The sequence below is a fragment of the Cnephaeus nilssonii genome, assembly GCF_951640355.1.
Source record: "Cnephaeus nilssonii genome assembly, chromosome: 9".
In the NCBI taxonomy this organism is placed as follows: Eukaryota; Metazoa; Chordata; class Mammalia; order Chiroptera; family Vespertilionidae; genus Cnephaeus; species Cnephaeus nilssonii.
In genome coordinates, this window is record NC_137080.1 from 94898222 (window position 1) to 94912421 (window position 14200).

At 49.2% G+C, this 14200-nt stretch overlaps 1 protein-coding gene across 3 annotated transcripts in view; it reads left to right on the plus strand.

Annotated features, from left to right (window-relative positions):
* The first annotated feature begins 338 nt into the window (after positions 1-338).
* LOC307105299 (HLA class II histocompatibility antigen, DQ beta 1 chain-like) overlaps positions 339-14200 on the plus strand; it is a 141272-nt gene continuing 127410 nt past the window's right edge. The window contains exons 1-5 of one of the 3 annotated variants that reach the window (XM_079781020.1): positions 339-496; positions 1737-2006; positions 5162-5443; positions 5870-5980; positions 7068-7708. In XM_079781020.1, coding sequence (XP_079637146.1) covers positions 388-496; positions 1737-2006; positions 5162-5443; positions 5870-5980; positions 7068-7081 — 786 coding nt within the window. In that variant the 5' untranslated portion in view covers positions 339-387 and the 3' untranslated portion in view covers positions 7082-7708. Of the gene's footprint in view, positions 497-1736; positions 2007-5161; positions 5444-5869; positions 5981-7067; positions 7709-14200 lie in introns of those variants that run through there. The other 2 variants (XM_079781022.1, XM_079781021.1) reach the window with 2 other exon arrangements.

The window sequence follows — 14200 nt, forward strand, 5'->3', positions numbered from 1 at the left end:
TTTCCCTGCTGAACATCTCAAGTGTAAGGACAATAGGTTTTAACTGAATATCACAAAGATGTCCACTCTTGAATCACCTTTCTCTCTTGGTTCTCTAAGCCCCTAAGGCGTTCACCTTCTAAAACTGAGAGAAAGTTTTCCAATGTTCACCCAGAGCAATGGGATGCAGGCTGGGTTCCAGGCACTGGCTGAAGCACCTCCAGAGAAAGCATCTGCCCGGAGACAGATGAGGCGGGTCAGCTCCAGTGCTGATTGGCTCCTTTCCTGGGGACTCTCCAGTCAGACCCTGTGTGGCCACTTTCTCAGGTTTTTATTCTCTCAAGTGGCTACATCAGTCATCAGGTGGAGCCGGGCTCACTCCCCTTACTTCTTCCTTTGTGCTCCATCATGTCTGGGAAGCCGGCTCTGCGGCCCCCCGGAGGCCCCTGGGCAGCAGCTGTGATGGTGTGGCTGGTGGCGCTGAGGGCCCCAGTGGCTGAGGGCAGAGACTCTCCAGGTGAGTGCAGGGCAGCTGCCCCACCAGCCAGGGGTGGGCTCTGAGGACCCTGGGCTGGGGGAGGGGTGGCTGTGACCTGAGAACAGTCTGTGATCACGAATTTCCTCTTCGGGAAAGGGAGCTGCTACCTTCTCATGTCCGCCTCCTGGTGACAAGGCGAGGACATGCCATCTCAGGGGCTCCAGCCTGGGGATGACCAATGGGAGGGCAGAGACTGGCCACTGCCAGTGACAGGAAAACGGTTATTTTTGAAGAAAGAGTTTCTCCAAAGAAGAGACAGCAGGGCTTGTCCTCAGGACCTTGTCTGGACTGAAGACTATGGGGCTCTGGTTGGGGAAATGTGTGGGGCAGGTCTGTGGGGTCAGATTTGGGGAAAGGGCTCCCCGTCCCTGAGCCTGAGGGGAGGGCTGGCAGCAAACCCTGGCATCTGGGCAGCTGAGCTGGAGCCACAGGCAGGCCTCAGCCTCCTGCCAGGGACTTAGGGTCCCACAGTGAGTGGGGGATTGAGTCTTGAGTTGATGGAGGACTGGACTGAGGAGAAAGGGGAAGTGAAGAGGGGTGAAATGCTGAGAAGCCATTTATTTCAGACAGGGTTCTGTCTCCATGTAAACGCTGTCAGTCTCCTGCCCCCCAGTGTAGGTGTCCTGGTCTCTCCACAATCACCTTTATGCTCTGGGTGCTCTGAGCAGCCCGTCCACGCTGGCCACCGGCACAGCCACCTGGGATCCAGCTGGAGCCTGTGCGCTTTCCATGATGAGCCTCCCTTTCTGGGGGTGTGTGGGTGGGGGGGGTCCCTTGGATCTCACTGAGTGGGGGGAAGGCTCTGTGCCAGGGAGGAGGGGCGAGAGCGAGCCTGTGGGAGGAAGCTGGGTCCAGGCTTTCTGTCATTGCTCCCTGGACTCTCAGCCTGTGGGGACGCTGGTCTCTGAGGTTCCCGGATTCTGTGGGAAAGGGGACCTCACAGGGGCGTCTTGACCGCCCTGAGGCGGGGCGGGGATGTGAGATCTCGGACCGCCCTCCCAGGGGTGTCAGGCTCAGGGGTGATCCCAGGCCCCAGGGCGTCCCCTGAGACTAGTTCCCCTCTGTCCCCTCCCTACAGGGGGCAGTTCCTGAGGCCAAGGCAGGGCGTTTGCGGGGCGGGCGGGGCGGCCTGAAGTGGGGTCCTGCGGGGCTGCAGGTCTCAGCGGAGGAAGGTCCAGGCGCTGGCCCGGGGCCGAGGCCTGAGGGCGGCTTCCCGCAGGGGACTTCGTGTTCCAGTATAAGTTCCTCTGCTACTTCACCAACGGGACAGAGAGGGTGCGGCATGTGACCAGCTACATCTACAACCTGGAGGAGGACGTGCGCTTCGACAGCGAAGTGGGGGAGTACCGCGCGCTGACCCCGCTGGGAAGGCCGCAAGCCGAGTACTTCAACAGCCAGAAGGACTTCCTGGAGGCGACACGGGCCGAGGTGGACACGGTGTGCAGACACAACTACCAGATTGAGGCCGCCACCACCCTCCAGCGGCGAGGTGAGCCCTGCTGGCCCCCCGCGGCCCAACCAGTCTCCCCTTAGGGCCTCTGGGACCCAAGCTCAGCCGCGGGGGGGGGGGGGGGGGGGGGGCGGGACAGAGGGCAGGACTGAGGGCAGGACTGAGGGGGGCCAAAGGCACCACCAGCACAGACCCCTCAGCCAGTCACGTCCCCGGGAGCCCGACCTCCCAGTGGGCCCGCAGCATCTGCCCCTCTTTCCACCGGTTCTGCACCTCCCTCCGCAGGTGTGTGCCTCCTTGTCTCTCACTTTGCCACAGCTGTCCCCGTGCCCCGTGTCCCCGTGCCCCGTGTCCCTGTCTCCCCGTGCCCCGTGTCCCTGTGCCCTGTGTCCGTGTGCCCCATGTCTCTATGTCCCTGTGCCCCGTGCTCCGTGTCCCCGTGTCCCTGTGCCCCGTGTTCCTGTGCTCTGTGTCCCCATGCCCCGTGCCCCCCCATCTGCACTCCAGTTTAACCACCAGTGGGTTCAGGGTTCCACGCTGCCTCCAGGGCCCGCGCACACGTGCAATATATCACCGTCGTGAAGAAGTGTTTTGGCTCTTTGGCCTGAATTCTGTTTTCCTAAATGTCTGTCGCTAGTCCTGCACCTCTTTAGCAGCGACTGCCAGGTCTGTTTCCGGCCTCTGCCCACACATTCCCTGGCGCAGTGAGCTCACTCAGCCTTTCTGAAATTAATGAATAAATTCTCAGCTGCCACCCACTGAGGCTCAGTAGAAAACAGAAGGGCAAGTACAATCTTAAAAACAGATTTTATTGTTTGTGGTATTTTGCTTAATGCAGTAAACTCTTCTTGACTTGGATCTTAATTTAGGATTTGTGAATGCAAAGTCTGAGGAAAACAGTGTTTACTAAAAAGCAAAACAACACTTCAGTGGTTCATAAGGCAGAATTTTTATTTCTTAGAAAGCTCAACAAATAATGCAGTAGAGCTGAAGTTTTGAAGTAAATAAATTGATGCTATTAAATTATTGAATAAAAATGTTTCAAGTTTCTCTTGACTTAGACCCTGCCTCCCCTCCCCCGAGAATCACCATCCATTCAGGGGTAGATATTGTGAATGCTAATTATAGCCATTTAATGAGCATCTATTGCTTGACAATTACCTTACCAAATACCCTCTGTGTAATGCTATTTAACTTCACAACTACTTGTGTGCTAGGAGTTCGTATGACCACCTTAATATGCTAATATTGGTACATAATAAACACTTGAATTCATTAGCCCAGCTATACACCACACAGCAGTCATTGTGTTCTGTATTGCATGTGTATACTACATGTATACAATGGGAGAACAGCCTCATTAAAGCAGTTATGACAAGAAGCAGCAAAATGAGTCTGTTCCTGCCTATTTTCAATGTTGGTGGGATGGAAAGTTCACCAGTGAATCCCCAGTCTGGCCCCAGTGTTATCTGCACATGTTCACACAACTTCTGCTGACTTTACATTCTCTCGTCTTCTGATCCACATCCTAATGCCACCAAGTGCTGATATTTTTTTCTATTTCAGGTCTATTTTCATAAAAATTATTCAAACATTTTCTTTTGAACTCGTGCCTTGTTTTTTCACTCCCAGTCTGTCTAAGCTAACAGATTTTGTAAATCCTGCTAGCTGACCATGCTTTTAGTCAGTCCCCAGGAAGGAGAACCTGACAAGAGTCTAAGTGAGCCTGGCTGGTGTTTCTCAGTGGTTGAGCACTGTCCCATGCACTGGAAGGTCATGGGTTCAATTCCCGGTCATGGCACGTGCTCAGGCTATGGCTTTGATCTCTTGTTGGGGTGCATGCAGGAGGAACAAATCAATATTTCTTTTTCTCCTCCCCATCTCTCTAAAAAAAAAATCAATAAAAACATATTTAAAATGCACACATGAACTATTCAGTATAGTCTCACACTATAAGAATAAGAGAGATGCAGTAAAATGGCAGGAGAGGTGGTGGATAAGATGTGTAAATAGGGAGGAAGAGGTCTGTAGTATTTGACCACACGAGGCAATCTGAGAAGATGAAGGAATCGAGACACAGGCAAGCATGATGTCTATCAGTGTTACATGTTTTCAAAGTTCTCTTTTCCTTCAAAAATTACAAACTTTTGAAATAACATTTATTTATTTATTTTTGCTCTGTTACTAGATTGCAAGTTCTATAAGGGCAGGGACCACGGTCTGTTGTTTATCTTTCTTTTCCTAGTGCTTGTGGAATATATATTTGTTGAATGAATGAATAATGAATCAGTAAATGGATAAAGCATAGGTGGCATATATGACGTGGACATGAAGTTTATTATTTAGCCAGAGGCCCAATGCACGAAATTCATGCAAGGGGCTTGGCCCTCCCAGCCCTGGCTTCGTCAGGAAGTTTGTTTGGCTGTTCGGTTTGATTAGCATATTACGCTTTTATTATTATAGATAACACAATTTAATGGGAGTTTGCCACAGAATGGCTTCTGAGCTGGGTTAGGCTAACAGCTGAGAGGGCTTTGTTGGTGGGTGACATGTAGAACTGCTCCTGCCCTTAAATCCTGTTTGTGTTTCTGCTGAGAATGGTGGGGAAGAGCCTGTTTGAGAACATTGCTTCGGAGGGAGGATGTGATGCTCACTGCTTCCTGCTCTGTTGGACATAGAACTGTCTGTAACGTTCCTAATTCTCAGTCTGTGTTGCTGTTCCTGGAGCCGTGACCAGTGCTGATGGTCTCATGCCCCCAGAGACTCAAACTGATGTATTTTCTCCGCTGTGAGGAGCTGCGGGACCAACAGGAAACAGGGTCACTGCCCTGGTGTGAGTCCCTAGCGTTGATCCCCAGGGTCATTGTCAAGGTGGAGGGAAAAGAAGTCTGGGCTTTTCATCTTTATTTAAAAACATTGTGAATAGTGGCCCGTATAACACAGCAACTTAAACATTTAAATGGCTTCATTTTTATTAATTGTTAACAGAATAACTCCCATAAAATGATTGTGGTTAGCTCTTGACCCTAAGCTTGTTTACTCAGCTAATCAAGTGGCCCAGCTCGGGTCCTCATCCCGGACTCGAAATCCAGGGATCTTTCCCGCCTGTTCAGGAAAGACCTTCCCCGTGGGGAGACTTGCCTGTGCCCCCACATCTCACTCCGTCTTTCCTGTCTGTTACCCTCCCCTCCCAGTGGAGCCTACAGTGACCATCTCCCCAGCCAAGACAGAGGCCCTGAACCACCACAACATGCTGGTCTGCTCGGTGACGGATTTCTATCCAGCCCACATCCAAGTCCGGTGGTTCCGGAACGACCAGGAGGAGACAGCCGGCGTCGTGTCCACCCCCCTGATCAGGAACGGGGACTGGACCTACCAGGTCCTGGTGATGCTGGAAATGACCCCCCAGCGAGGAGACGTCTACACCTGCCGCGTGGAGCACCCCAGCCGCCAGAGCCCCATCACAGTGGAGTGGCGTAAGAAACTGGCAGTTTCTTCCCTGCACCCTGGGCCCCACAGACAGAGGGCAAACAGCGGCCCCCGGCTGTCCCATCGCATCCCTACCCCTGATGTCGCTGCTGAGTGGACAACACAGGATGCTAGGCCCTCTGGTGCCTTGGCAGGGGCATCAGATCTCACTGTGTTTTCAGACACTTAGGGAGGTCACTCTACACTGTGCCCAGTACCCAGCCTGGGAGCTCTGGAGGGCTGACTGTGGCGGCTGGTGACAGGGCTTGGGGTCCAAGGTTAGAATGTGTATGAAGGTGCAGGACCCACTTCCTCCCTGTCACCACCCATGGTGTCCAAGGGTTTACTGGCTGGTCCTGTCCCAGGGGTGGAGGCTCCCAAAGGGCCCCTGTGGGTTTGGGGACAGAAGCTGACACCCAGGCTCTGCTCCCCAGGGGCGCAGTCTGGATCTGCCCAGAGCAAGATGCTGAGTGGCGTCGGGGGCTTCGTGCTGGGGCTGCTCTTCCTGGGGCTGAGCCTTGTCATCCGTCACAGGAAACAGAAGGGTGAGCACCTGGGAAACGGGAAGATGGGCTGTGCCCGGACCCTCTGTTGAGGGGGCCTCTGTTTCTAGGTGCAGCTCTCCTCCTGACCTGGAAGGCAGGCGGCTGGGCTGGTGGTGGGAGGAGACAGACAGCTGGGTGAGGCTTTGGACTGGATTTCACTGGTTGAAAGGCAGCCCTGCCACAGGCGTGACTGTGGCGAGTGTCCTGGGGCTGAGAGCTCAGCACTGTCTCGCTGGCCCCTTTCCAAAAGCTTCTTTAAGAAGGTCAGTGCATCGGCTTCCCTTCCTCTTAGTGTCAGGTCCATTCACTTGTGGGATCGTAGCTTAGGGGTAAGGCCTTGTGGCTGATGGGTAGGGGGGGACATAGATTTCCAATTAAGTTGTTTATCTCATTTCCTGTGGGTGGGAGAGGGACTGGCTGTGTGATGAGATCTTTCTCTGTGGAAAGTCCTTTGGTAGGATCTCATGGGCCTCCACCCCAGGTGCTGTCTCTGCTCTGATTTAATGGGGAAGCGGCGGGGGGAGAGCGGAGGGGGTGTGAGGACAGGAAAAAGAGGGAGGGGTGGGAGGTGAGTGTTCCTGGTCACAAAGGTCGAGGTTCATGGCCTATTCCCTGCCAGGGGATCCGGATTAGGGGAGAAGCTCGCCCAGTTTCTGAAGGAAGCTCCGGGCTTGTTACCCAGAACCCGGGTTTAACTTTGGTGAATCTTTCTGTGAAACGTGGAGCCAGAGCCACGTCTTGGGTGGTAGACACGGGGATGATGCCCACTTTGTGCCACCTGCTGGTGGCTCCTGCCTGTGGGCATTTATAAGTGACTCCTAGTGGTTGAAGGATGGATAGTTTCATTAAATTTACTAAAAAGATGAGATGCTCATATCCCCCAAGGATAACAGCTGTTCCCCACCTCCTGCTTGTCTGGGTGGAGCTGAAGTGCGTGTCCTCTTTAGCTGATTTTACCCGACACCGATACTCGGGGAAGTGATGACCATATGCCCAGACCTCAGCTTTACCTGATGCTGCAGGGCCCGAGCGGAGGGAACAGGGTGTGTCCCCAGGTGCCGGGTGCTGACCACTCTCTCTCCTACAGGGCTCCTGCACTGACTCCTGAGGGCGCTTTGGCTGGGATCGTCTGTGTTTCTTCTGAAATGCCTGCTTGTTGTCCTCGCACAGAATTCCCAGCTGCCTGTGAGCCTGCTGCCTCTGAGATCAGAGTCCTAGTTACTCTGAGTCAGTTGGCCAGGCATCTGCTGTGACACCCCTGGAGGCAGCTGTGACCTGGGAGTCTGTCCTGTGGGCTCCAGCTGAGTGTACTCAAGGCCCCCAAGGCATTTTTCTTTTGTTTCTCCTCCCCTACTACCTTCCCCCCCCCCCCCCCCACCTGCTGCACTGTTCAAGAGAAGCACATTAAAGCGTTTACCTGACTCCGGAGCTTTTATCACAATTAAATGTGTTATCTGTATCCTGAGCCTTCTTAACTGGGTGGAGGCAGGAAGCCACCTCAGAATGGAAGGAACCTGTTTTGCTCCTTGGGGGAGACTGGAGCATCTTGGGGTGCTGTGATAGAAGTGGGCAGAGAGAACAATTCAATTGTCCTGCTTCCTGGCTCTTTGGTATTGATGTTCAGTGCAGTGGCCTTAGGATGTGCCGGCCCCTCTTCCAGCCTGGTGGGTAGAGTGTATGTCAGCAAGGTGAGATTACCTGGGCCCAGGTACAGTGGCCCCTGGTGTCTCAAAGAAACAAACTCATGTCTCAGATGTCTTGGCAAGTCACATTGATCAAGGTCAGTTTTTATTTTTGGAAAAGTAAAACCAGCAATAAAAGAAATATTCTTGGTTGCAAATGATTGAAAGTTTAGTTTGCTCATGTTACAATGAAGCCTGGGGTCCAGTTGATGTCAGAAGAGATCCAGGTATTCAATGAGGTCTTTTCCTCTCCTCTTTCTGTTATAACTCTATCTGTGCACCTTTCTCTTTTCCTGTATCTCTCTTTGTTCCTGTATATTTTTTCAGTGTGTCTCTCTGCATCTTTTTCTGTCTGTCTCTGCAAATGTGTGTCTCTCACTCTTTCATTGCTTCTCTGTCTATTTCTAGCTACACTTCTGCCACCATTTACCTGCATCTCTTGACCTCTCTGTGTTTCTTTTTGCAATTCTACTTTTTGCATCTTTCTTATCACCACACAACTTATCTTTGTTTCTGTGTATGTGTGTGACTGCCTGTCTCTATTGTGTGTTTTTAGAGTGTCTACCAAAGTTTGAACAATTTTAGGAAAGATTCTGGTTGATGACTATGCCTTAGTAACATGCACACCTCTCAAAAGCATCATCATGTACATGGATGCAGACAGTCTTGCATTCACCCCCTTTAGTAGGAACATGGACTGGATCTTCCAGACCTTGGTGATGCTGTAATGACTGCCTAGTGTGAAGGTGTCCACACCCACCATGTGCAGCACCCCAGCCTCCAACCCCATCACCGTGGAGTGGCATACGGGCAGTGTGTTTCTGTGGGCGCCGGAGATGAGTGGCAGAGTTTCCAATGCTCCTCGGGCGCATTGCTGGAAGTGCTGACTCACACCCATCTCACCCCTTGTCTCCTGCCTAGTCACCTGATGGCACCGCTGAGCTGGAATTCCCCAAGGATAGAGCTTTCCTTGCGCGTGGATATAGTGACCTGTTGATTCCTGTTGATATTCTCTTCCCAGGTGTTAAAGAGGTCCCTGCACACGGAGGCTCCCTTCACGTGGGCCAGCACAGAAAGCTGGTCTCCATCTCAGTCTCTGGTTTGTTATACGGCCAGGTGGCTGAGAGCTTGTCTTTGAGGTAATGGAAGGCATCCCCTCCTCCCTGCTCCCTCACCCACTCACTGGGCCTGAGGAGCCAATGGTAGCTCCTTCTCTCTCTGGATGAAGTCAGAATGGAGAACAAGGCTTTCTTGGGGCCATTGTCTTCTGTACCCCAGGCTGTAATGCGGGTCACCAGACATGGGCACTGTGGAGGTGTGGGTAGATACACTCAGGTGTAGTGGTATTTCTCTCTTTTCCGCGTCATCACAGAAAAGGTTCTGGTCCGGTTGCTGAGTGGAGGAGCTGGGGATTAAGAAATTAAAGAAAGAAAGAGACCAAGAGGCAGAAATAGATTTATGAAGCTGGGAGCTGTGTGGGCCGCCATCTTCTCCGATGGAGAAGCAGCATGACGCCAACCAACACGCAGTGCGTTTATTTTAAAGGCCTAGATTTACATATCTAGTCCCACCCCTGCCTACACCTGGGCTGCTATGATTGGGGAAGCATGTTCCCAGGGTGTGACTCGGCTTACGCCCTGAGTTCAGCTGATGATAATTAAGGAAATGCCCAGGTGCCTCCCAGGAGGCCCTCTACACTCAGGAGGACTCTGCTCCCCAAGGTCATGGTCTGAATCTGCCCAGAACAAGGTGTTGAGTGGTCAGAGGTTTTGTTGTCTTCCTCAGGGTGGACACTGACATTTACCAAAGGAGTCAAGAGGGTTGACACTTAGGGAAATGGGGAGCACTTGTGTGGGTGTCTAGGGAGCCCTTATTTTCTATATGTAGCACTTTGCTTTTGACCCTGCAAAGACAAGAGGCAGGGCTGGATATTGAACCTGACCCAGAGTTTATGGAGACATTGAGATCTGACTTTTCTAGTTGAAACATAAGCCCTCTTATTAAGGGTAAGTGGTAGAGTATATGCTAGGGCATTCTTATGGTTTCACACTGTCACACTGGCCACCTGCTGGGATATTCTTTTTAATGACAGGGTCAGAGTCTTCTTCCATAAGCTTATGCACATTTCCCAGATTCCTCTGTGGTTCGTGTAGAGTCATGTGAGTAGTACTAGCCAATAGAACTTGAACGTGTCTTTCTCTGGAAGCCATTGTTGAGGTGATAGTGTACAAGATGTTGGAAACTTCATAAGCCGAGTCCCTTGAATGTTTGTAGAATTGAGTCCTCTTTATTAAGTTAACCCTTTGCACTTGCTTGCTTTTTTCTCAATTCCTTTATTCTAATGCTAACCGTGTCAAGTCACACTCGACATCCGAGTGCAAAAAGTTAAGGCATGAAGATTAAATTTTTACTGCAGGTTAATAACTTACTGCAACATAACCTTGCCCCTGACTACCTGGGAATGTTTAACTTAAGGAACAGAACTCATAAGTGAATAGGGTGAGTCAGTTGAGTTAATGGAATTTAAGAGATGATAAATTTTTTAAAAATATTTACTACTTTGTTTTCTTCCACCCCCAAAATATATGTATTCCCAGCGACTTGAACAAGTGCTTCTGTGGTGATGCTCTCCTGACCCATCTATCTCCTCCCTTCAGCACTGAAGGGTCTATTTCCTCAGTTGCTGGCTGACAGTCCTCAGCTCTCAGCCCTCCTCCAGAGTTGCCTTAGGTGAGGATGGCTGCCTCATCCAATTTCAGCCCCCTTCCCAGGGGAACTCTCCGGTGACTGCTCAGTGTGGGGCTGTAGAGGTCCCGAGCCTCACCCTAATTTGGGTCAACTCTGAAGGGCTCTTGAAGCTTCAGAACTCCCTCGAGATTTGGATGAGGACTTTTTTGGACTGTATAATAGTCCAACTTCTAAAACTGCTTTAAATTGTAAGTCACCTTACATCATCCTTCTTTCAGTTACTATTTTAATGTACATATATTTATTTTTGTATCTTCATCACTTAAGTATTGCCTTCTTGGAAGCTGAAGGTATTGACATCACTGCTCTTCCTTCCTCCTCTTCTATAAGCTTCCACTTGCCAAATTGAGGTACCCGCACTTATAAAAAATATTGTCAAAATCTATATAAATAAAAATGTAAATGTTCGTTTGTTCAAAATCTTAAATCTCTGAAAATTCTTCACCGATTGCTTTGAATTTTTGACACAACATTGCATTCGAATACGCACGTGTTTTTATAGACCTTATACCTACTATTATAGAGATGTCACACCTGTGACAGGTAAAAACATGTTTTTTTAAAAAAACAGCGCCATCTGTTGGACGTAAAAGCAACACACGCTATAGTAAATATTTTACATTTCAATATTTCTGACTTATGATCCATTTATGATTTCCAAATTTCCAATTTTATGATTCCATTTCAATGTTGATAATGATTGAAGATTTGTGCTTAGAAATCGCGAACAAAGTTCTCAATCAATTGGGAATGCCATCACCAAATCGATCTGCTGCTGCTTCATTCAATGTAGAATTGCGTTGTGAACAAAATTACAACACAGGTGATCTTTTGTCATATGTACAATCAAATATTACTAAGCTAACGCTTGAGCAAAAAGGCATTTAGATCAAATAATGCACACTGTCAATAATGGGGTTAGAGAAATCTTTTTCTTAGATGCGCCAGGAGGAACTGGTAAAACGTTCCTAATTAGATTGATTCGGGCAGCAATTCGATCCCAAAATGACATAGCCTTAGCTCTTGTGTCGTCCGGAATAACTGCGACATTGCTAGCAGGTAGAAGAACTTCTAATTCCGCTTTGAAATTGCCATTGAACATGCAATTCATTGAAACTCCCATGTGCAACATTTCCAAAGCATCCGGCATGGCAAAAGTATTGCAGAAATGCAAACTTATTGTTTGGGATATATGCACAATGGCGCACAAAAAATTGCTCGAGGCTCTCGATCAATCATTGCAAGATTTGTGTGGAAATATCAGACCATTTGGGAATGCATTAATATTGCCTGCAGGAGATTTCAGGCAAACATTACCTGTAATTCCTCGATTGACACCAGCGGATGAAATAAATGCTTGCCTGAAATACTCTACTTTGTGGTGACATGTAAAGACGTTAAAATTAACTACAAATATGCGTGTCCAGCTGCAAAACAATCAATCAGCTGAGATATTCTCACATCAATTGCTGGAAATTGGATCGGAAAGGTGCCAGTTGATCTGACCTCAGGACGAATTTCATTGCCTCATAACTTCTGCAATTTAGTGACCTCAAAAGAAGAATTGGTTGAAAAAGTATTTCCCAATATTCAAACCAATTATAAGAATCACAATCGGCTGAGTGAACGAGCTATTCTTGTGGCCAAGAACAAAGACGTCTACGAACTTAACAATATTCTTCAGTCTAACATTCAAAGTGAGGCAGTCACATACAAGTCCGTCGACACTGTTGTGGAAGCAGATGAAGCAGTTAATTATCCAACAAAATTTTTGAGTTCACTCCATCTGCCAGGGATGCCACTGCACGTACTGCAATTGAAAATCGGCGTGCCAATTATCATATTGCGAAATATCAACCAGCCAAAGCTTTGCAACGGCATGCAGCTTACAGTTAAAAAAATTAATGAGCAACGTCATAGAAGCAACAATCTTGACAGGACCTTTCAAAGGTGAAGATATCCTCATTCTTCGAATTCCTATGATTCCAACGGATATGCCATTTCAATTTAAGAGATTGCAATTCCCAATTCAATTGGCGTTTGCAATCACCATCAACAAAGCTCAGGGCCAATCTTTAGAATTGTTCGGTTTAGATCTAGACACGGATTGCTTCTCACACGGACAATTGTGTTCTAGAGTCGGCAAACCAGACAATCTCTATATCTGCACAGACAATGGAACAACAAAAAATATTGTATACCCACAAGCATTGTGAAATTAAATATATTAGAAATGTGCGTTTTCTCTTTTCTTTCTTTTCCATTTAATCAGACTGAGCCACAGCAACACATGGCCGGGTACAGCTAGTTGAAAATATTTATTGACATATTATTATATGTAAAATATTGACATATATTACATATTCTTTTGTAACAATGATTGTCTTGGGGTCTGTTCATAGCTTATTTCTAAAAGTTGAAGAGAAGTTGTTTAACACTATCAATATCATTTATGATGCATCCCTTTTCAGTGATGCCCTGGATTGAATATGCTGTTTCTTAGATTCCTTGTCTTCCAATTATCTTTAAAAAAAAGTCAAAGGGCTCGGCCAACATGGCTCAGTGGTTAAGCTTTGATGTATGAACCAGGAGGACACAGTTGGATTCCCCATCAGGGCACATGCCTGGGTTGCAAGCTTAATCCCCAGTGGTGGGTGTGCAGGAAGTAGCCGATCAATGATTCTCTCTCATGTCTCTCTCTCCCTCCCTCTCTCTCTCTTTCTCTCTCTCTCTCTCTCTCTCGCTCTCCATCTCTGTCTCTCTCTCCCTTTTCTTTCCTCTCTGAAATCAATAAAAATATATTTAAAAAATTTTTTTAAAGTCAAAGGCCCAGTGCAGGAATTTGTGCATTGGTGGGGTCGGCGCACCAAGCCCCAATGGGGGCGGATTGAGGCCGGGCCTGTTCAGGGGAGGAGGAGACAGTGGGAGGTTGGTCGGCCGGCCCGCCCCAATTGGGGTCGGGGTGGGGGGGCCAATTGGGGACAATGCTAGCTGTGGGAGGGGCTGTGGTGGGTGGGCAGGCTGGCCCCACCCCCGAATGGGGTCAGAGGCCAATCTGGGGTTAGCAGCCATGGGAGGGGTCGTGGGAGGTTGGCTGGCCAGCCACACCCCCTATTGGTGTGTAGGGAAGGCGATTGGGGGTGGAGCTGGCTGGGGGGAGGGGCTGCAAGTGGTTGGCTGGCTGGTCCTGCCCCTGATTGGGGTGGGGAGCTAATCTGGGGTGAGCTAGGTGGGGGCAGGGGCTACAGGAGGTTGGCCTGCGGCCCTACCCCCTATTGGTGTGTGGGGGGGCAATCAGGGGTTGGGCCAGCTGTGGGGAGGGGCTGCGGGCCTATCGGGTGGTGGAGGCTCATCGGGGATGGAGTGGCTGGAGGGAGGGGCTGTGGGCCAATCAGAGTGGGGCAGGCTAATAGCGGCTGGCTGGGGGGAGGAGCCGAGAGAGGTTGGCCAGCCAGCCCCACCTCTCAATCAGGCCAGTTCACTGGCCACAGTGGGCATCATAGGGACCAGTTGTTTCAGCATTCCAGTTGCTGGTTTTTTGTATGTATAGATTAGTTAATGAGAGAACTAGCATGATACACTAGGTACAGTAGCCTCTCTTATCCATGGTTTCATTTTCTGCAGTTTCAGTTACCTGCAGTCAACTATGGTCTGAAAAATTAAGTTGAAAATTTCAGAAATAAGCAATTCAAAAGATATTTTGAGAGAGAGAGAGAAGTGAGAGAGACCACATTCACATAGTTTCGATTATAGTATATTGTTATAATTGTTCTATTTATTCTTTATTATT